The sequence below is a fragment of the Amblyomma mixtum genome, chromosome 7 (assembly GCF_055824585.1).
Source record: "Amblyomma mixtum isolate Tamu chromosome 7, ASM5582458v1, whole genome shotgun sequence".
NCBI classification, from domain to species: Eukaryota; Metazoa; Arthropoda; class Arachnida; order Ixodida; family Ixodidae; genus Amblyomma; species Amblyomma mixtum.
Window position 1 is genome coordinate 103,671,250 of NC_143018.1, and position 23,568 is coordinate 103,694,817.

General features: G+C 47.6%; 1 protein-coding gene across 1 annotated transcript; it reads left to right on the forward strand.

Moving 5' to 3' along the window:
- Positions 1-1,042: 1,042 nt before the first annotated feature.
- On the forward strand, positions 1,043-22,190 carry BORCS6 (BLOC-1 related complex subunit 6). Its single transcript, XM_089553300.1, has 6 exons — positions 1,043-2,037; positions 8,822-9,087; positions 12,146-12,315; positions 12,840-12,923; positions 15,184-15,260; positions 22,035-22,190. Exons 1-6 carry the CDS (start codon positions 1,622-1,624, stop codon positions 22,090-22,092), a joined length of 1,071 nt encoding a protein of 356 aa, XP_089409426.1. The 5' UTR covers positions 1,043-1,621; the 3' UTR covers positions 22,093-22,190.
- The last annotated feature ends 1,378 nt before the right edge of the window (positions 22,191-23,568 follow it).

Genomic DNA, 23,568 nt, shown 5'->3' on the forward strand with positions numbered 1-23,568 from the left:
AGTGATATTTTCCTTCGACATTAATATCGCATGCAGATGGTTTTTAAAGTATTGACGGTGACGTTTTACGAGATGTTCGCCGTAAATAGCTGTGCATACTTTCTCTATGGCTGTAAGGGGTAACTCGTAAAAAGGAAAGTTGAAGCGACCCTATCTACTCGCGCTCGCCCGAAACAGATACCCGGATCAAATAAATTATTTCCTTCTTTTAGGGCACTCGTCCACTGAGCCGTAGTACCCGGGCTCTATCCGACCGCGGCGGCCGCGTTTCGATGGAGACGACCACGACCGGAGACGACCACGACGCCTCTTTCTTCCTTCTTTCGCTCCCTCCTTTATCCATTCGCTTACGGCACGGTTCGGGCGTCATTTCTTTTCCCCCAAAACCAATTTTCAATTTTCTTCCTAATACATCGATGTTAAACGGTCCACCACTAGGTCTGTCATCACGTCTACAAACGTGGTCAGTCATCGCGCGCATGGTATACTGTCTTGATCGGCTGACGCTTTTGACAGGGGTATGATGGCTAACAGGGATTCTTTATGGTGCGCACAACTACGAGAAAGCTACGTACGCTAGCATTGTTCGGTGCATTTTCCTCCATGGTTCAGTACAAACTAGGTGTGCGCATGGTGGCACTGACCGACGGTGGGCGTAGTGGGCGTTAAAGTGGGCGTTCCTTGCGTGCTAGTGGCAAGAGTCTGAAGAACACCCATTCCGTATATCTAAGTCCTTTGCGGATGCTGCATCGGAGCTCGTGCACGTAAGTTTGCCGATTTCATAATACTGCTTGCCAAAATTCATAGTCCCACTTCGTGGCAGCTAGCTAGAGTACAAGGAGCGGCGAAGCAGGTACCAGCTCAGAGCTCTGGTTGCTATGACGGATTGACGTGAACTTGGAGGAAGGAAAATTTAGCCTTCCTCCATGGACGTGAACATTAGAGCAAATAAAGATGCGAAAGTTTCGTGCAGTTTTTCATGATTTGCGCGCGAGCTTATTTTTGCAAACAACAACCGAAACTGAGACAGGCGACTCATGACGTTGTCGCACAAAGTCAAGTCGGGGTCAGTCGATAGCCCGCTAAGTGGAGAAAGTGATCTCAATCCGTGTTCCGCGAATGCTTCTTTGCAAAATGCGTAAGCCGTGAAATGTGAGATGCCGCACTTTTTCCCGCCAAAGGCACAAACGGTTCACAAGTGTCAACCATTCGCTTGCGGCTCTCTTCGATAAAGTACTACTTCGCCTAGCCTTCAGTGGGCGCGGTACGGCGGTGCCGCCTTGCGTTGTAAACAAACAGCCAGCTGATTGAAGATCTCTCAGCCAAGCGCACCGCACTGCTGGTAGGCGTTGAAAAGTTGGAAGGAAAAAAGCCCACACATTTTTGTACTTTCCGGAACCTTTCTCGTATCCGCACGAACGTGCGGCCGATCGGCTGCAGTTCCTCAGACCATCGCTGGGCGACGATTTCCATTCCTAGTCAGTGTGCAGTGACACAACACGAAAGAAGATTCACCGTCGGCTCTGTGTTTCCATTGCCGCCCACGGTTTGAGTGATATGCGTGCTCTCTGAACCCCCGGACCTCTGTACGTCACGCCCGTTCCGGGCGAGCCGATCAGCCATGAGCGTGGAGAACCGACCGCCCAACCTCGAGAACCTCGACAACTGCGCGTCCAAGCTGCGTCGCGACGCGGCGGACGTCGCCGAAGAGGAGGAAGCCGACGCCAACGGAGTCGTTCGTGTGGCGGCGTCGGAGGCGTCCGAAGACGCGGCCAGCGCGTCCGTGTCGCCGTTGGCGTCTATCGACGGCGGCGACTCGGACGACGCGGACGACATGCCCGACGCGATGACGGCCTCGTACAGCGAGATCTACCAGGAGGGAGACGACGACGACGACCTGCTGCCGGGCGAGATCTCGGACCTGGCCGAGGTGCAGGACGCCACGCAGGGCATCAACGAACTCGTCGACCAGATCAACCGCGAGGAACGGGAGGGGCCCGTGGCCGGCTTCGCTGCATCTGCGCGCGGCAACTCCAGGTGCGGATGCCGAAGTAGCGGATCACCGCTCGACGTTGTCCGCATGACACGTGCCCGTGCGTGGAAGACCGTTTATTGAAGCTGCCATTTCATTGTTTCTGAGGCCTTCTGCCCTTTCGAGCATCGAAAACTTGCTAGAATGTTGGTTTTGGTTGGTTTATGGGGTTAGCGACTCAGGCTATGAGAGACGCCGTAGTGAAGGGCTCCGGAAATTTCGACCACCTGGGGTTCTTTAACGTGCACTGACATCGCACAGTACACGGGCCTCTTACAATTTCGCCTCCATAGAAATTCAACCGCCGCGGCCGGGATCGAACCCGCGTCTTTCGGGTCAGCAGCCGAGCACCATAACCACTGAGCCACCGCGGCGGCCTTGCTCGAATGTATACAAGCAGGTTCGCTGAGCTGTAAATTGTAGTATTTCGATGGAGGCGAAATTCTAGAGGCCCATTTACTGTGCAATGTCAGTGCACGTTAAAGAACTCCAGGTGGTGGAAATTTCCGGAGCCCTTCACTACGGCGTCTCTCACAGCTTTGGGACGTTAACGCACCCATCAACTCTGTATTTTGTAGTATCTCATTTTGTTTTTCCTCACTTCGTGTCCTATGTCACCATGAAGTTGTCACCAATAGCAAAAGTTGAAAAGGGAACAAAAAAATTGCCGACAGTTGCGTTACTTCCTAATGTGAAATTTGAGCGCAGCTCATCAGCTGTTTCAGCTTTTCGATAGACTGAGGCAAAGAATTCGAGCAAGACATGTATGTACAATTACAGACAACTTGTTATTTTTCACTCATATTCCTTCTTCAAGAAACACTCCACTAACAGTTCTTGATTGTCACAAGGGAAGCTTTGTGGTCGGAGAAGTAGATGGATGTATGCTCAACTTGCTGCACCAATGCCTGATACTCAAAGACGAGGTCTATGCAAGTATTTCGCGAGGCTGTCACAGCCGTGGGAGGCGTTACGAGTGAGAAGAACGGGATGTTCTCCCGTATAAGTTGTTAGAAATTCCTCTTTCTCTTTATATCTGCATTAATGTCCCCACACTGCCACACTGGCAGGTGGCGGTTAACAGTTGATCACGAGAGTTCGCTCACCGTTATCAGGGCTAACACATGCAGCCCACATCTCTCTCTCTCATCACCCCACGTACCTATAACCAGGATTCAGGCGTCTGCTGACCCAGGGAGCCATTATGCTCACTTCCTTTCTTTAGAATGATCGGAGTGTAAAACGTTGTCAATGCCAATAAACACAACGAACGCCGACTGCCTATGGTTTCAGCGCCACGTTTCTGGCACAACGTTGTCAATGCCTGTAGCCCACATCTCTCTCTCATCACCCCACGTACCTATAAGCGCGATTCAGGTGTCCGCTGACCCAGGGAGCCATTATGCTCACTTCCTTTCGTTAGAATGATTGGAGTGTAAAGCGTTGTCAACGCCAACGCCAATGAACACAACGAACGTTGACAGCTTATGGCTTCAGCGCCGCGTTTCTGGCACAACGTTGTCAATGCCTGTAGCCCACATCTCTCTCTCATCACCCCACGTACCTATAAGCGCGATTCAGGTGTCCGCTGACCCAGGGAGCCATTATGCTCACTTCCTTTCGTTAGAATGATTGGAGTGTAAAGCGTTGTCAACGCCAACGCCAATGAACACAACGAACGTTGACAGCTTATGGCTTCAGCGCCGCGTTTCTGGCACAACGTTGTCAATGCCTGTAGCCCACATCTCTCTCTCATCACCCCACGTACCTATAAGCGCGATTCAGGTGTCCGCTGACCCAGGGAGCCATTATGCTCACTTCCTTTCGTTAGAATGATTGGAGTGTAAAGCGTTGTCAACGCCAACGCCAATGAACACAACGAACGTTGACAGCTTATGGCTTCAGCGCCGCGTTTCTGGCACAACGTTGTCAATGCCTGTAGCCCACATCTCTCTCTCATCACCCCACGTACCTATAAGCGCGATTCAGGTGTCCGCTGACCCAGGGAGCCATTATGCTCACTTCCTTTCGTTAGAATGATTGGAGTGTAAAGCGTTGTCAACGCCAACGCCAATGAACACAACGAACGTTGACAGCTTATGGCTTCAGCGCCGCGTTTCTGGCACAACGTTGTCAATGCCAAAGCATGCAGCGCACATCTGTCACTACTGCCACATAGTTTAAAGCACGACTGAGGTGTTCACTGTTTCAAGAGGGCAGTTGTGCACCTTCCCTCTGCTTTCCAAGCTCCCGCTTCATTGGTTTCGCAGCTTAAAGCCCGACTAAGCTGTCCACTGCTGGGACGGCGACGCCACGAAATGTAGAAACGGGTGCCAAAGAGCTACGCTCTTAAAGTTGCAGGCTATGCCTATTGGTGATGCTTGGCATTTTGTGCATTGTAGTAATCTTTACGATTGCATTCATTGGACATACCTCTAACCCCTCTACTATTCTACAAAGAAACTGCCCAGTGGGGGCATTTTAGTTTTCAGAAATGCTGCAGCTAATACTGCCCTTGCCAGGCAGAAGCCACCAGTTATGATGGGGTTTGGAAATAAACAAAAAAGGGCAAAAAGGGTGCCACAAGGCCTCTCTATGTGCTTTTATGTGCACGCTTTTAAAAAAAGTGGTAGGGCTTTAATGCAGTTGAACAGGGTAGACGTGTGAAAGCATGTGTTTAGCCTGGTTGGCTCATGGTTTTGCTTTGCTGGGCCGTCGGCACGTCGGGTGACGATGTTAGTTCAATAGTAGTATTAGTTGATGGAGACGACGAAGTGCAATGCACAGCACAAGGGTGCGTTGCAGTTTAACACGAGGCGAAGCGTGCATGGCTGAGGCGATAGCATAGTGCTCTCGTGCTCAGGCCAGAGAAGCTTATCTGTTCGCACTGCCACACGTTCGAAACCCAGTCGCAGCAACATTTATTTTGTTTATTTATTTATTCAAGGTCAGGCTTCAGCGATGAAACAGCGTTTGCAGCTTTGGTCGAGCAGCAGAACTTTCGCTCTAAAGAAAGTTAACCGTAACAGGCAAAGGAAGGATTTAAGATGGTGGTCAAGCTATTTGTTTTTATTTTATTTTATTAACATGATACTGCAGACCTTTTTGGTCCAAGCAGGGTAGACAAAAGCAATATTCAAAGAAGCAATCGAAACGCAAGAGGCGGCCGTGTGCTGTGCGATGTCAGTGCACATTAAAGATCCCCAGGTGGTTGAAATTATTCCGAAGACCTCCACTACTCTTTCTCTCTTTGTTCTTTCACTTCTTCCTTTATCCCTTCCCTTATGGCGTGGTTCAGGTGTCCACTCCCCAAAAACCAATTTACCAATTTACCAAGAAGCAATGGTTACATTACTTTGTACAAATAACACTTCATGCAAATATTTTTAAAAATTTCATCCATGAGAACATATAGATATAAAATATTTTGAACACATCTTCAAAGCCCCTAAAAAGGTCGCATAATCTAAGTACAGCCTTACAGCTTCAAAGAAACGCTATGTGTCCTTGTCAAACTTTCATAGTCTAACAAAAATCTGTTATAATTCAGAGCCCAAAGCTGGGAGCACCACATTATAGTTATAGTTGTTTGAAATTATTCCTTTCTTAGAAACCAGCTCCATCTAAAGGGATTCTTCTAAGCACATTGGCCTGAACAAAGTAATTAGCCACACAGATTTGTTAACATTTACCGTGCTGCCTGGACAGCACATCTAAGCTAGTTAACAGGACATGGCCAAGGGTTATCTCGGGATCTTAATGGTAGGTCAACAGCTCGACATGCAGTTTCATTCATCATATCTTAAAGAGTTGGCACAATTTGCCCAAAGTTAAAGAGAAAAGACAATTACATTTGGGAAACAGGTGCAGAGGCAATACTTAAAGGTCTTGCCTCTGCTTGTGCTTGTGCTCCGCAGTTTTCTTCCCGCATCTTGCATGAACTAGCCGAAATCGAAGCTGTTGAAAATGGCAGCACCATTAAAAAGTTGCATACTTAGTGAACCTTTTGGAAGAGTTTGCTTCTTTCCAATGTGATGTACTTTGCCTGGCACCTTTGTACATAAGAAAGGTGCATGTTGAGCAGATAAAACTTCACGCTGACAGCCATTTGAGAGAGCACGACGACAGACGGAAAAGCAACACCACACAATGCCGAGCTTTATATTGCAAGAAATACTCGTGTGTTGACATTATGGTGACCAGTCAGCCCTGGGAGCATTAAAGACAAAAAGACTGTATCAGTTTTCTGCCATTTTTTTCAGGCCAGAAAGTGTTTATTTCATGTAACCATTGATATTGCACGCATCTGTTGTCGATACTGCTTGCTCATGCTTGTTTTCTTTTTTCTTAAAAAACTTTGAAAGTTTTCCATGTATGTGCGAAATTGAGATTTGGTTTATGGTTTGGCTGTCTGTTAAACTAGTATATTTGTTAAATGCGAACATTTGAGTTTATTGGCTCTTCCTATTGAGATCAGTAGTGCAAACACACAGGACCATTAAGAGATGTTGTCGGGCTAGTTGGCTTGATACTTGTAATGCCATGAAAGGTTAAGCGCAAAAAAAGATGACACAAAGACAGAAGACGCGACAGGACGAGCGCAGACACAACAGGATTGCGCTCGCCCTGTCGCGTCTTCTGTCTTTGTGTCATCTTTTTTTGCGCTTAACCTTTCACGACACAGGACCATGATGAGGCGGCAGACATGCAGCATTAACTTATGACAATCTTAATTTGGAAATGTGTATTCAACAAATCATCGTGATAGCCTGACTACGCCCGCTGCATGTCAATGGCCTCTCCCATGGCCTTCCGGTTAATCCTATCCTATGCCAGCTGTGGCCACCTTATCCCTGCAAACTTCTTAATCTCATCCGCCCACCTGACTTCCTGCTGCCCCCTGCTATGTTTTGCTGCTCTTGGAATGCACTCCTTTATGCTTAAAGGACCATAGACAGCTAAATTTTGTTGTATGGTTTCTTCTTTCAAGTGATGTTTTAGACATTACAATACATGGTTCATCACATGGCATTCATCTATGACCTCTAAATAATATACAATTGAATTTCTTATCTCAATCTCATACTGTTTCGGTTTTGCTTTCATCATCTGAACTATGACTGTGACATGTAGTTAGTGTTTAGGTCACGTGAGGCACTAAAAACTGATACATTATCGTTGATACATAGTTTTAATTAAATGCTGTACTTAAGCCAGTCTGCTTCAAGATTTGGAATGACAAAGAACGACGTATTAGCAGTTATATTGCAGTTTTTTTTCATGCGTCACTTGACCCAAGTGTGAACTGCACGTCACAGCCATTGTTCGCCTGATGAAACCGGAACCGAAACAGCATCAAGAAGAAATTCAGTTATAATTTGTTTAGCGGTCGTAGGCGAATACCACGGGGTGATCTTTGTGTACTAATGCCTAAAGCATGTTTGAAAGAAGAAAACACACAAGGAAGATATTTGGTGTCTATACTCCTTTAATGACTATTGGTTATCTTGCAGATAGTTAAAGTGGCATTCAACATACACATAGTTACAGCCATCATGAGTGCAAGTGTTTTTTTTTCTTCTTGCATGACATTTGCACTCTAGGCAGTTGTTGCTACATTCTTATAGGACATTCATGTACAAATAAGACTATTGGAAGTGAGCAGTGCATGTTTTTCGTCTCCCTGCTGTTTTGTGAGTTTATGGTGCTTGTCTCAAGGTGTATGTACGAGCACTCCTGCTTTTCTTGAGAGTAAGCCAAGAGTCATGGCTCATGTCATGCTGTCTTTGTGTCATATGCTGTCTAGGTATAGCACTGCTGTTTCCCATGATGCATTTTCCTTGCGGAGTTATGTGTCATGTTGCTGCTTGATTGGTGCTCTTAGCTGACACCGTTTGAAGTGGTGGCCCTAGGATTTTCTGTGTATATAGTGTAGTGAACCGAAACACAGTCGCTGTTGGTATTTAATCGTGTAAAGCAGATGTCCAAGAAGTGTTCATGGTGTTCACCCATCTGCATGATTGGTGCAGGTAAATAGTGCAGATTGTGTACTTTCAGTGATAGTGCAATTTTTAAGCACTGCCGTTTATTCTTTGAACTCGGAGGTCATTAAGAATGGGCATAAAAGGCCGAGTTTTTCTGGAAGTTCACTGAATATTATCCTTGTTTTTCTTTTTTTGTTTGTGATTTGTAAAAAAAATTATTCCGGCTAGAGATATTTATGACACTGTGATATTCTTCTAGATGGAATTAATTAAATATGGTTGTAGTAAAGTAATGGTAAGGAAGTATGGTGATGCTTGCGTCACCTTAAAAGTGGAATGCGTTAGCTTTAGAAGCAACTTTGCTGCTACATGTTTACACATCTGTATCATTTCTTGCACTGCATGCACAACGTTGTCACTGTCAGTATGTCTTTATTTGCACACACAACCATGCGCTGAGTGAGTCCACCAAGAACTTGTTCCAGCCTGCTTGTTGCGCTCTTTCCTGGTTGCGCGCTCCCCCTTGTTTTTCAGTTTTCAATTTTTGCGCCGTGGTCGTGCGACTTTGTGAAGTCAGCCCCCTCATGACCAGTCAGCAAATTTTGTGACTAACACAAGATGCAAAATCACATGATAAGAAGTGCAATGGGGGCAGGTTATGACCTCATCATTGTCTCAGCCAGTCAGCGACTTTCGTGACTGATAACGTGAAATTGCGTGATGTGAAGCCCAATGCTGTTGTGTTGAAAACCTCTGCCCCTACTGTGCATGACCAGTTAGGGCCTGCTTTGTGCTGCATTCGCAGACCCCAGAGCTTGGGTGTGAGGGCCTCTTCCAAGGCGCACAGCCGCCTCCCATCTGCCATGACGGACAGCCAGGTGACGAGTCCCGGCTCCTCCATGATGAGTGCGGAGGAGGCGTTGGAGGAGTCGCCCCTCCAGCGACAGGCAGGCAGCAGTGGGCTGTCCGAGCTGCAGGGCACACTCACTTACGAGGGCGACATGGTCACCTTTGTGGCAGAGGACCTCCAGGAGAAGATCAAGCTCAGCAGTCCTGTCACCAAGGTGGCAGGTGCGTGTGCGCACAGTGCACTCGGGGGAGGGCCGGTTTTCCGGGATGCCAGGTTGGAATCTTGAGTTTGGGTGCATTTCTGAGTATGCCTGTAGAGTATGCCTGTAGAGCATTCCTGTAGAGTATTCCTGTAGAGTATGCCTGTAGAGTATGCCTGTAGAGTATGCCTGTAGAGTACGCCTGTAGAGTACGCCTGTAGAGTATGCCTGTAGAGTATGCCTGTAGAGTACACCTGTAGAGTATGCCTGTAGAGTATGCCTGTAGAGTAGTCCTGTAGAGTATGCCTGTAGAGTACGCCTGTAGAGTACGCCTGTAGAGTACGCCTGTAGAGTATGCCTGTAGAGTATGCCTGTAGAGTAGTCCTGTAGAGTATGCCTGTAGAGTATGCCTGTAGAGTATTCCTGTAGAGTATTCCTGTAGAGTATTCCTGTAGAGTATGACTAGAGCATGCCTGTAGAGTATGCCTGTAGAGCATGCCTGTAGAGTAGTCCTGTAGAGTACGCCTGTAGAGTACGCCTGTAAAGTAGTCCTGTAGAGTATGCCTGTAGAGTACGCCTGTAGAGTATGCCTGTAGAGTAGTCCTGTAGAGTATGCCTGTAGAGTACGCCTGTAGAGTATGCCTGTAGAGTATTCCTGTAGAGTATTCCTGTAGAGTATTCCTGTAGAGTATGACTGTAGAGCATGCCTGTAGAGTATGCCTGTAGAGCATGCCTGTAGAGCATGCCTGTAGAGTAGTCCTGTAGAGTATGCCTGTAGAGTACGCCTGTAGAGTATGCCTGTAGAGTATTCCTGTAGAGTATTCCTGTAGAGTATGACTGTAGAGCATGCCTGTAGAGTATGCTTGCAGAGTATGCTTGTAGAGTATGCCTGTAGAGTATGCCTGTAGAGTATGCCTGTAGAGTATTCCTGTAGAGTATTCCTGTAGAGTATGCCTGTAGAGTATGCCTGTAGAGCATTAGTGTAGAGCATGCCTGTAGAGTATGCCTCTAGAGTATGCCTGTAGAGTATTCCTGTAGAGTATGCCTGTAAAGTATGCTTGTAGAGTGTGGTGCAATGTCTGGTCACAGTCCTGTGCCGTGTCCTAAGAGGAGAAACTGTAGTGAGCAAAACCGAAAATCTTTCTGCCTCAGTGAAGATCTCAGGCTAATGGTGGAGAAGCTTCCAAGTGATGGAATGAAACTTGTAACCTGTGAAAAATGGACCATATTTGAATATAACTCGTACCACAGCTGCAGATGCCCCTCAAAGGAGGCCGTCCTGCTGATAGCATCGACTGGCTGTCATGATGTTGTGGTTAATTGCTTTGCACTGCACTCAGGTAGGTGCAAGATTAAGCATGGATTAATCAGATTCTCTCGCGTTGTTAATCTTATCCGAGCGTTCTTCTTAAACCGGTTCGTCGTGACGGGAGTCTAATGTGTCTGTGTTGAAAGTTTCACCTCCCTACACAGCGCTCTTCCCTGCCCACCCTGGCTGTATAGAAAGGTTGTTTATATTTTAACTTTTATCTCCACAGAGGTTACCCCAGGGTGTGTGTATGCTGGTTGGCTGAAGTGGAAGAAGTGGTTTTGGGAGTTAATATGCTGTGCGAAGTGTTGGTGCATGTGCAGACAGCAGTGCGATGCACATGTTGCTACGAGTACATGCTAGATGCGACAGTGCTATTCTTGTGGTTGGGGTCCTTTGCGAGGAGAAACAACAGTTACCTAGATTCCGTGGGCTGTGTGACAAACTGAGGAGTTGATAGCAGTCAGTGTAATTGGAAACAGCAGACTTGTTTGATTCTGCAGTAATATCTTGCTCATACGAATCTTACTGGGTTCCGTGTCATCCGAAAATTCGTATCATCAAAACACGACCAAAATTCATGTGCTGAAGCATGGTAAAAGCCTTTGCGGAAATTGTTTACTGACAGCATCCATTTATGGCCGCTCGCCATTACTCACTCATGTGCAATGCGCGACTGGTGATTGTGGTGCTGACGATGTGTGGCATGCGTGCCGCCGCATAATGCTTGTGGCGAGTATTGCACGACTGGTGATCGTGGCTTCAGTGATGGGGTGGCTTCATAACTCAAGGGTGCCATCATGGCTGCTGTGTTTGCATCATCTTTAGGGGTGCGTAATATTGTTTGGAACGCCCAAAATTTTGCACATTATATGCATTGCACTTGCCGGGAAATTTTTAAAATTCTTATCATTCCAAAACTTGTATCAACTGGGTTCATATCACTGAGATTCTGCTGTGCAGTGCTGTGCATCCTTATCATGAAGACTTCTAAAAATCCTCCCGCCTCAACCGCTGGCTTCTCTATGGTGAAAATACGCACTGAGCTTGCGTATTCTGTTAACTTTTGTCTTGTAGCAAGTTTGACAATGGCACTTAGATCAGCCGCGCATGATGCAGACCTTAATTGTCTGCACCGAGACCGACGAACTGAAAGCCATCAGCACCGGGTTGCTGCCGAAGGGCAGTGATGGCGCCATCAAAGGATCCGTGCACCTTGTAAAGCTCACCTCTGCGTCTTTCATGTTGTGCCGCTTTCCTCTTCAGAGAACAGATGATACCCCTGCGGCGTTTTGGCGATGAAATGGCCTTGGCGGCTTTCAGTTCGTCAGTCTCGGCACGTACGATTATGTGTTTGCATCATGTGTGGTTGAACCAGGTAGGTACCGTTGCCAAACTTACTACCAGACAAAAGTTACCACAAGACGCAAGCTCTACGTGCAGTTTCACGGAAAAGGTGCAAGCGGTCGAGAAGGGAGAAGTTTTAAAGGTCTTCATGATGAAGATGCACAATACTGTATGTGCAGATGTTAACCCTTTTTGAAACTCATTTCAGTGAGATGTTACTCCAGTTGACCCTTATTCTGGGTCCAAAGAAATGGTGATTGATTGATGGGAGGAGCTACTGCAGACGTTATGCCTACAAATTCTGTTGCAACTAAACAGCCATGTTTGCTTGTCCTGCGTCAACATCACATCGGGGGTTTGACTCCTGGAACGTGGGTCATGTGCTATGCACCTAAAGTAACAAGGTGTGGTCCGTCCTGTGCAGAGCCGTTCCCGTCGTCGTGCTCGTCCACCCCGAGCCTGTGTCGGCAGCTGTTCGCCCCACACATGGCCCCCGTGGATCCCAACGCCCTGGCCGACCTGGAAGACGAGGCACGCACGGTGGCTGCCTCCGTCGAGACGCTCCTGGAGAGCCTCACCACTGCCATGCACGGGGTGAGACTTTTCTGACCTTGCAGAGGCCGGTTGTTACATCTGCCAGTGGTGCACCGTGATCTGCAGCGGCTGTTCCTGTCCAAGTATTGGGGTGTTTTAATGTCTGCCTATTGTGCCAGGAGCATGGCTGAGTTTAGAGAGCGAGAGCTCACTTTATTAGAGAACACTGATAGCACACTCAACACGTCCACACTTGTGATCACCAAACCCAGCTAGTCCTATGTGAGCAGCACGTTGAGGCTTGTTGCAAGGTGGTGTTCCCCAGATGCAAGCTGTTGGCCTCGTCTTAGTTAATTATATTTAACTGAGGTAGGTTCTGAGGCAGGTCTTCTGTCTGCTGAACGGGACCCTTAAAACTTTCACATTAATGTGGGTGAAGGACAGGGTGGGGTTGATGCATGCATGGACTCGGGTGCTCTGGGTACCAAAAAAGCATAAGGGTACCAAGACTTCCCCAGGACGCACTTTGAGACCCCTTGCTATATACTAGTGTAAACTGTTGTGCCCTCTCCTCTGTGTCCCAGATCTCATCCATGACGGTGGACTGTATGCGCCTATACGAGAGGGGCATCTCCAAGACCTGCGATGTGGCAGACTCCAACATCAAGGTGAGTGCATTGCAATTCTTTTTTCTTTTTGTGGGTGGATGTAGCGAGGCCCACAGTGGCTTCTGAAAGTAGGCTTTGTGTTCAGGCTCGCACGAGTTGCGGCGTTTTTACTCTTGCTCTTCGGCGAACCAGCTGGTGTGTGGGAGACATGACTCCGATCTCCCCATTGTTTCATGCCCTGATAAAAGTTCATTGTATTGAGAGTTGTACTCCTTGCTTATCATGACATTGTTGCCGAGGCTGCGTGTGTGTTGACTGATGTCCACAGATGCGGCATCAGACAAACGTGGGATTTGCTTGGAGTTTTTCAAAAGGGGCGTAGATGTTGCTCGGTGAAGCAAGATAGCCTAAAAGTTTAAAGGATGGTTCATGTGGCCCAGGACATTGAAAGGGAAGAGGGGTGAATCAGGTTGGAATAGCTCTCTGGATCACCTTGTAATGCAGTTGATCCCTCGTACTAAATGACAACTTGCTCCATACCCCTCATGGCTGCAGCACACACTAGCTGAAGGAGATTTAGAAGCTGCACATTGATGGCCAGCCTGCTTTGCTTTATTGCACGCAAATGCTGCACAGGACGGCTCTTGTAAGGACGTGCAGATGGAACTGAAAATCGGTGTTCCACAGTGCAAAGCACGAGAGACGGCACGAACAGAGACACACCGCAAGTGCTTCTGGTGTCTTTGTTGCTCGCATCGTCCCTTGTGTTTCGAGCTGTAGAGTGTCATGGATCACCAAATAGCTTGCACATCTACCCTGGTGAATATAGGCCACTATACTCCGTTTCATACATAGCAGGCAACTCTGCCAAAACTAGTGCGCCTGTTCGCGCAGGCTAAGTTCGCTCGCAAAAAAGTAGTTCACCACACAACCAAAGCAAACACAAACATATTTCGTAGTGACAAATCTTAAGTGCCGTGACTGGCACCCCCTGGACTTCGTTTTGCCTCTTGCCACATTTTCGTTCTGCAACTCGTCGAGATTTCGAGAAGCAAAAAGTACACGTGGCAGTATGATACGCAGTTGGTAGGGCGAATTGCTTCTACTAAATCCGTGCCCAAAAAGTAGTTCACGTTCCGTGAAAATTATGGCTGGAGAGCCTGAACACTGAGCGCCTTATAGCTTCGACCGTGATTTTCAATGCTACTACATCGTTTGATACCGCTCTTTGTATTCGTCCGAACAGTGACCAGAGTTTCGAGAAGAACGAATGATATGTGGCGGAGTAATATAGTTTCGCGGACGCACAACTTCAGCAACCTCCGCAGCGTTGCCTGCCATGTATGAAACATAGTATAGCTGACTGATTTTGAAGAAGTAAGGACTTCTGGAAACTGAATTCGCTAACTTTGGCTGCTCTGTTTGGCGTGCAGCTAGTGGAAGCTAACTTCAGGTGTTGCCGTCAACTGAGCTGCTTTTCAGTTTGTGCAATTCAGTAATGGCGCTTGGGAGAAGTTAAAGGTGCACTGAAGAGGAATATGAACTTGTCTTTTTGCGGTGGAAACTCAATCTAAACGTTCCCAGCATTCCTACAAACTTCGATTTACTGCCCTGTGTGGCCGATTTCCCTAATTAAGTTGGATTAACGTCTGACTCCCGCCTTTCTTTTTTTGAATTCCCCGCATACGGTGGGAGGAGTCGACCAACGCATGGAGTGCCTTTCAGGCAGTCACATGGCGACTTTGCTTTCGCTTTTAGTTTGTTTCTTTTAGGTTTCCGTGAATAAATAGGTCTAATCAGAGACTACATAGCTGCAAATTAGGCCCACGAAAATAAAAATGCGCGTGGACTCTGCTTTCGCCGATCACTACGTATCGCTCCGCCGATGGCAGAGCGGCAGGCTGCCACGGGACTGGCTGAAAGGTTGGTTGACTTCTCTCACCGTTGTGGGGAATTAAAAAAAAAAAGGCGGGAGCCGGGACGTTTAATTCGATTTACATTAGGGAAATCGGCCGCACGGGGCAATAATTTGAAGCTTCCAAGAACGCTTGGAACGTGTGGATCGAGTTCCAGCGATAAAAATACGAGTTCAGATTCCTCTTCTGTGCACCTTTAAGATTATATGTTGTTGCACATGGAACTTATTGCACATGTCAGTCATATGAGATGCGGGACTTGCCTCGACGCCATTTACTCGCATGACTTTGGAGCCTCTTTAACTGCAGCTGGTAGACATTACATGCTGCCGGAACTTCTCCAGTGACTCTCAGCATTCGAGACGACAGCGTGCTGAATGTTGCTGCTCAAAACCCCATCGCAGGCGATGTACCAGCTGATGGCCAAGTTTGAAGAACTGAGCAACTCCATGCGACCGCTGGACGGCCTCGTGGCGGAGGTGTATCCTTTTGCACACCGGGATCTGCGTGCTGTGTCTAGATGGAAGTGAAGTGGCCATTTCGGTCAGGTCACGTGTCAACTTCTTTTGCTGAGGCGGCTCGTGAGCGGAGACTCAAAACCATCCAAGGAGTCAAACTTTTTTGCATCTGTGTCAAATTACAAAGCGTGAGGTTATGCACAAGTAGGTTTTCAAGAGCGGTTCGATGTCGTTAGCAGCAAAGCACCTGCTTTCATGAGGAGATGAGCTCTTGCTAAATTTGACCCTCCTCTGTGAGAAAAAGCTGCATTGGTATTCGAGGATTTCCTGCAATTAACCCAGGGAAGGTTAGGCTGCGCAAACATTCCTGATAAGACACCTGAAACACCAAGAACAATCTCGCACATAGTAGGGACTGGCTCATAGCACACAGTCATGATTGTTCTAAAGCGATCTGGTCATATCTTGCGTAGCAGGCAGAAAGCGATAAGGCCTCATCCCAGTAGTGATAAACAAAGAACTTTGAAAAACAAATATAAAAAGCTTCCAGGCAGCATTGACTAAAGATAATCCAACTTGCAAGGATTACCAGTGTGTAGTAATGCTATAATTTAATTGCCTCATGGTGTTGTATGTCTAATCAATGTAGATTATTTGTGGCCACTGAGATAAGGTACTATGCCGGTTACCATGTACAGTCGCGGACAGAATAAAATGGACCACGGCTCCGGTTAAAAAACGCGGGTCAGCGCCATCTAGTGGAAATGCTGCCTGGTGTCGTCGAGACCTTTTCCTGAGCATGCGTGCCCTATCTAACTCGCAGCCTCTCCACATTGCTCGCTTTAGCTCGATGAGCGCCAGTCGTAGTGAGTAGCGCGAGATGGCGCCACTGTAGGCACCGCGGATGATGTGCTGCCGGAGTGGCGCCATCTCGCGCGATTGTTCGCCGCGTCCCGCTCCATACAGCTGCGTAAGTGCTGTTGCCGGCCGGATGAATTTTTTCTACCGCGCATTTTTTCTACCGTCGTCTTGCACGGTGCGCATCCCTGAATCTGGCTTCGTCTCGGAACGTTTGAGTAATGCGACTTACTGTGGTTCACGGTGTAAGAAATATTTCAGGTGTAGTAACAGCGCCTCCGCGGCCGCGGAAATCTCGTACCAACTTCGACGCTTCACCGTGAGATGGCGCTACTGTACAGGAGGCTTTCCAATGTGCGCCGTGACGCGTGCTATGAACAACTCAAGCGTTGTCGGTGATGCGTCACCTGTGCGAAATGAACTTAATTTTAATCGTACTTTTCACGACATTGGTCAGCTAGATTTCCAGGTTATGACCTGATGTTACTTTAAAGATGCGATGGCGTCTGACACCGCGATAATTTTTGGCGTGTCGTCCGCTTTTCCTCAGGGAACGAACGCCTAACATGGCCTGTTATTGCGCAGATAAAAAAGCACAATCGAGTTGCAACAATTATACCACGACAAGCCATGTCTACCAACGTCCGCTATAGCGCATCGCCACTTTTGCTTTCCATGTGTGTGTATAACAGCTAGACACTGATGCAAATAGCTCGGTAACAGGTCAGCATTCTTACGGAATTTAGAACCAGAGGTATCGGATGTAATACTGACACCCACGAAAGTACTGACAAGGAGTATGTGTGCATATTTTTTTCTCGTAGCACACAAACGACTTTTTACTACAGGTAGGTGTTTGTTGAGCTCGGGTTAAAAAGAGGGAAGCAGCTGCAAGAATTTCAAAGGCATATAGAATGCACTTCAATTTATTCTCTGAAAACACAAGCAATGAAATGCACCAATTCATTACGTAGTTATGACAACAAACAGGCCCCCCGGGCGATACTTCACTCTGTGACAATGCAACGAAAAGAGAGTACTTCAAAATTTCAACGAGGATGAAGCAGTTTTAAACTAGCTTCGATAGCTTGCGCAGCTTTTGTGTTTTGTTTTCAGCATTCTTTTTCAGCTGCTTGCAATACTGACGCATGCGTAGCGCTACGTAATAATGCACGACTTGTGCCATTATGTCGACTTTATGCTCACTGCATGGAAATGACATCTTATGGTTGTCTAGAATGTAGTCGACAGTTATGTCGTAGACATTCTTATCAGAAGCATGCTTCTGAAACTGTTCTTCTATTTCGCTTAAGAGAGAAAATATGGCCACATTTGCATGTAGCAGCCCGCCTCGCGTTTTCTGCAAAACTAAGGCTGCTTCGGGCCTGGTCACGTTTGCAGAAGCCGTTAGCCCAGTTTTGCACGCTGAGCAATCGGTGCATTTCAGCAGTTTCCTGCATAGAAATCCGGTAACATAATAGATTATACAATCGGTTACACTACCTGAGTCGGGTTCGTTGTGAATCAAGTCCTCACATTCACTCTCACTCTCTACAAGACCATCAAGTTTAGCCTTCAGCTCGTTGATTCGTGGCTCGTAAGGTTCTTTGAAGGCTAGAATCATGTCGGACAGGTTTATCAGACGCGAGTCTTCATTGTCATGTACCTGGCAGTTACCATATCGGAGGTTTCAACATGCTGTACACAGAAAGCATGCTGTACAGCTGCAAGAAAGTTGGTAGACACGGGTGCTCATTTTGCCCACCTGCTTGGCGGATAATACCGAAGAATTTTTCGAGCACATCTTGGTTAAACTTCGCAGTTAAAACATACTTAAAATTACATTTCTCCAACAGGTACTTGGAAAGTTGCATGCTTGAGAGAATAGTCACTCTTAAGCCCTCGGCAGTTGAATTTGACAGGAAATTTTTGTGGTCAATACGTCCTGCCTTCACGTTTTTTTCCCATTCATTGAGCCAATTCAGAAAAGATTCCAGAACAACAAAATCTTGACTGCGCAGTTTTAACCCTTCCTTTGGATGTTTCCGATTCAATGCATCGAACAAATTGTTCATTTTCACAGTAAAATCAACAGTGCCCTTGACATTCTCTAGACCTGGCGTACCTCTTTTGGAATAGAACTCTAGCCCATTGGCAACGCTGAGGCTGAACAGCTGTGTTGCTAGCTTCACCCGCATCTTTTCAGTGTTTGTTGGGTTTAGATGTGAGTATGAGAGTTTAGGACAAACCCTCAATTTGCCTTCATGCTTAGTGTCTGCAACGTATAGCTTGTCATAGTGTGACCAGAAAACACGGGTACTGTTAACACAAAGCACTTTTTGCTGCAAAAGTCGATTTCGCACGCACTTGACAAGATGTGGTACATCTGAAAAAACATAAACATTCCACGTCTCGCAAGCTGGATTGAGGAAGAAGTTCTTTGTTGCCTCTAGTTCTCCGCTAACACCAAACTGTTTCCACATGGAGCGGTTTGTCGCGGCACCATCGCAAACAATTCCATCAACAAACGCGCCTGCGTCCTCGAGGAGGAGAATAGCCTTTATGACGAGCTCTGCCAACACAGTTCCTTTTGTTGGACCAGAGCTGGCGAAAACTGCAACGGGTTGGGAGTAGTTTTCCCCGAAGGAACGAAATAAAAACACCAGTCCGTGGTCCGATAGCTTCTCTGGGGCTGCCACACCATCCCCAAAGTCTGCAAATCCAGTGTAGGTCATCGTTCTTGCGTTTACTCGCATCTCTTTCCAGACGTGAATCTCATCGAAAATAAGAATACCATGCCGCTGGAAAGTGTCTTTTTTTGCGAGCTTTTTCTTAAAAGCAGCAAAAAAGCGTGGATCAAAACCGCAGTTCACACGTACCATTGACAAGTACTTCTTTATAGTTGAAACACACGGCAGCGGCAATATGTCGTTATCCCTCAAGAATGAGTACGCTGATGGGCTGCGAATGTGAAGAAGCAGGCAGAGTAGTAGCCAATGTTCTGTGTAACGTCGGCCACTTTTGTTCTTGCATTTTGCAGCTGCAATGCACTCTTTTATGGCAGTTGCTTGTCCTTCAGGAATATTTAAGCCACTTAGCTTCTCACTCAGGGTTTCATCAGAAATTGAGGAGAGTTTATTCTTCGCCTGCTTTAGCTGCATCGTGATTGTTCGGAGCCTTTTTCGTAGAGAGTCAACTGACCTTTTCAGAGCATATCGGGCTCTCCTGAAAGCAGCTATGTTACTGGCTCCGGGGACAGTCATGCGGAAATAGCGAGGACGTTTTTTCTCTTTGTTTTTCTCGACCATTCGTTTCTCGTGAATTCGAAGTTTCGTTGGAACACGCTCACAGTATAAGCACACGCTTCCACTGTGTTTGAGAATCAACGCACATTTTTTGTGCCGCCACTGGCCTGTGACGTCAACAAACGCACTTTCAGGCCGGACTTTAGGATAGGCTCTAACGTTCGGTCCACCAGAACACAAACGTGTTTCGTTGACGCGGACGATCAAGGACTCAATATCTTGAACACAGCTCACCTCGGAAGGAAACCCACAGGAGCGAGGGGCTTCTTTTCCCAGCAGCGCAATAGTAACTTTCAGCTCGCTGTCAATAGAAACTGCTTTTCTTGTAACAACATGGCTTGGAGGAGCAGTGAAGTACTCGCTGTCATCGTTACCTGACGTAGTGTTTGAAAGCAGAGTTGCTGACTTAAGTAAATGCAATTCTGCATACACTACTGTTCGCACGCCGTCCAGGTCAATTTTATGACAGGCCCACGTAGTGTTCGGGAGTGCTAGGCTATCTGCCGCTTCGAAAATCGCAGGGAACGCATTTGAAGAAAGCATCGTTGGAAGTGCTACAGGTACAACAGCCACACTCAATGGATCTGGCGGTTCCGACGGCATGTCACCGGCAGCGTCAGTAGCAGTTGCAGATACAGGGCAGTCAGATGTTACACGGAGTTTTTTCCTAGCTACAGGCGGTTGGCGGTTCGCGGGTTCTTTCCTTTTTCTCTCCTCCTTCGACATGTAGCTAGGACAGCCGGGGAATATCGTAGGGACTGCGTCCTTCGCCAGGCTAGCTCTTCGCGGTGCACTAACCAGCACATGCCCTTTGTAAACAGCATCCCAAGTCCTTGTAATATATTTTGCGTCAAAATGTTTTTCGCAGACGTAGTCCGTTGCCTGCAACATACGGTCTTTACGCGGAATAGCGTGGCGCCATACCTTCAAGCGTTCCTCTTCTTTCGGAGCCGCAAAGAGCGATACTTTGTCAGCACAGCTCTGGTACCCGGAGTTGCACCGGGGCACAAAGCATTTTTTCCCCATTTCTCTTGCCTTCAAAGAGATGACTTGACTACACGCATGAAGAAGATAATCCTTGGCAACCAAAACGCCACCACACAAGTGAAATCATCACGACCAAAGCGAGACACAAACGTGAAAAGCAAGCGCAAAAGCAGCACGCTACGAACACAGCGCAAGGCGCCAGGCCCCCTCGGCCCTAGCGCCATCTGGTGGCGTGGGAGGGAAATGGGTACTGAATTTCCTCTCCGGCCGCCGTGTGGACGGCGCGGTGAGCTCTATCACCTGAACTATTTCTTACACCGTGCTGTGGTTCTTCTTCTTCTTGTACGCCTAAAGATTTCCCGCTAGCTTACACCGTCGATGTAAAGTCACATGGTGAACCTTCGTTCCTCACAAGGCACTCGAGCCAGCATCTTGACAAAAGACGACACGAGTCAGCTGCTACCTGCTATTATAGCTTGCGTTGAACAGTGATGGACAGTGAGAAAAAGAACATTAATCTTTCTTCGCTATCAGACTTGAATGTCAGGTCAAGCTGAAAATCGCTGTTCTAGTTTTTCGTTTCTCGCAGGCCAACAGGCAGCCTGCGATGGGGTGCACGCGTTATGTGAAAAGTATCTTATCACATCTGAAATAAACGCGGCCCTGAACGTTGGTCGTTCCGACTGCCGGCGAAAGCCAAGTGAGCAGTCTGTATCGCTGCCATCATGCTCGTTTCCTTATAAGGATGCGACAAATTGGTATGTGCCGTGTCTGCTGCCGTCTGCTCTTTGCTGACCGCCACAAGCCACCGGTCACGATGAAGTGACCGGATTCGAGCACCAGGCCCGTGGCGCGTGGGACTGCCAGCATTCTTTTCTGTTTACTGTCCTCGCATTTCTTTTTCCTCGTTCGTCTGAACACTGCCGGTGAAACCAGGGCGATAGTCCTGAGCGCCAGAGCAGAATGCGGAACACTATCAGGGGCCATTGCGACAGCGCATTATCAGCGGCGGCTACAGCAGCGTCATCTCGCGATAGTCGCTACGAATAAAGAGCGCACAAAGCGAAGGTGAACGATTTGGAGAGGCTGCGAGGTAAGAGGGCGCACATGGTCACGCATACGTCTTGACACCAGGCAGAGTTTCCACTAGATGGCGTTGACCCACTTATTTTAACTGGAGCCGTGGTCCATTTTATTCTGTCCGCGACTGTACATTTCAGATGTAATTGCAAAGTAACTTCATGCATAGTTTTAGAGAAAAGCTGAAACATACCTTGCGAAGCAAATCTGATGCATTCCATTCGACGTGCTGAGAGCCTATGAACAGTGTGTGAGTGAGCTACCGTATTTACACGATTGTAAGTCGACCTATTTTTTAAAATTTGAAAATCCGAAGTGGGGGGGGGGGGGGGTCGACTTACTCACAATCGAAACCAAAGCATGGCACCATAAATACAGACGAGATGAACGAGATATCAGGTATGCTACAGCGTGGCTTTGTCGCATGGCTTTGGTGCTGGCCTTGAGCAGTTTTTTTTTCTGACGTGATATGGGGGGTCGACCTACAATTGTGTGTACACAGTACTGGTTGGTTGTTTTACATTTTTGAAATGAGAAATTTGTCAGCCTTGACTGTTGCCCTGCCAGGAAGAGCATCAAGAAGCTGCTGGACCACTTTGAGAATGCTGTGGAGGGCAAGATTTGATGAAGAGGAGGCAGCAGTGTGATGCCACAGTGTACCATAGGATTCGTTATTTATACTTATCCCACAGAATGTGAAAATAAATGGCCCTTACAGCCGTATGTATTTGTTCACGTGTTGTACTTACTGTGTGCACAAGTTCCCGACAGTTGAAAATGGAACTTGATGCAAGGGAATAATCAAGATGGTACGATAGCGCCACATTCTAGGAAAATAAATTCGCTGAAGGTGACCATGCATTCTGTGTAGCGTGACATTACGTAACAGCAGTGTGCGGTGGTGAATGCATTTTTCTTCACTATTTCTGTCTTTGCTTCGGGTTGCTTGCAGTGCATGATCCTGACGCCGTTTCCATTGTGCCTCAGCTCTGGTGTGCTGCGTTTGGCTGCATCATTGAGAGCTCTTGAAGGGCACGAGCCATCCATGGCACACAGCTAGAGTAGAATTGATGGAGCGTTGATCGGGCTGCCTTATGGCGAACACCGCTGCGCTTATCATAACCTACAAATAAGAACATGTTGCACTCACGGCAGTGACGTAGTTCTTGCAGCAACGCTTGCTAGGCATTGGTAGGCTCAACCTGCTTTGCATTGCAGCCCCAGCGGATGGTTTTTTGAAACTATACACTGCCTATCATTAGATGTCCAAACCTGTTTCTCGCCCCGCCGCGGTGGCTCAGTGGTTACGGCACTCGGCTGCTGGCCCGAAAGACGCGGGTTCGATCCCGGCTGTGGCGACTGAATTTCGATGGAGGCGAAATTCTAGAGGCCCGCGTACAGTGCGATGTCAGCGCACATTAAAGAACCCCAGGTGGTCGAAATTTCCGGAGCCCTCCACTACGCCGTCCCTCATAGCCTGAGTCGCCTTGGGACGTTAAACTCACATAAGCCAAACCAAACCAAACCTGTTTCTGGCACATACACTGTAAATAGAGTAATCGCTCATTAAAGTTGAGGTACAGTTGGTTTTCATAACGCCTTCGGCAGCTGGGCGAGTGAAGCACACCACGCGAGAGCTGCCGCTCAGCTTTAGCTAGGTTGGCTTCACTGCACCACAGCAGTGCAGCGTGCAAAAAATTAGTACCAGAGATGAGAGGCCACCCACAAGCACACTCCATCTCCCCCTCTTTACACGGTCTCGCTGTGCTAGCACTTTCACCTGGTGCCCAAGGATACCCAGCCGCCCTGTCTCCGCACGCGAAGAGTTATCGAAGAGCATCGTTAGGAGAAGGGCCACTGGCGGGGGCGCGGCCTGCACTTCGTACCAAATGAGCGGCAAAATTGTAGTTTGATATATTGTGTGACTTCTCATACTTTAATGCAGGATTTTCAAAGGGATAATCTCTGAGCTCGATATAGCCAGTACTTCGAAATATCCGGGTTCGCTGTAACCCGGCTTGACTATGTAATGCAAGGGGGGAGTTTGAGACCTCATGGAAAAACAAAAATATTATGATTATAACATCATTACAGGTTCAAG

Bases quoted from the DNA above. Each gene is read 5' to 3' on its own strand.
- BORCS6 (XM_089553300.1), top strand. From the start codon at position 1,622: ATGAGCGTGGAGAACCGACCGCCCAACCTCGAGAACCTCGACAACTGC. The intron at 2,038-8,821 runs GTGCGGATGCCG...CTGCATTCGCAG, and splicing joins TCTGCGCGCGGCAACTCCAG to ACCCCAGAGCTTGGGTGTGA. The intron at 15,261-22,034 runs GTATCCTTTTGC...TTGCCCTGCCAG, and splicing joins GACGGCCTCGTGGCGGAGGT to GAAGAGCATCAAGAAGCTGC.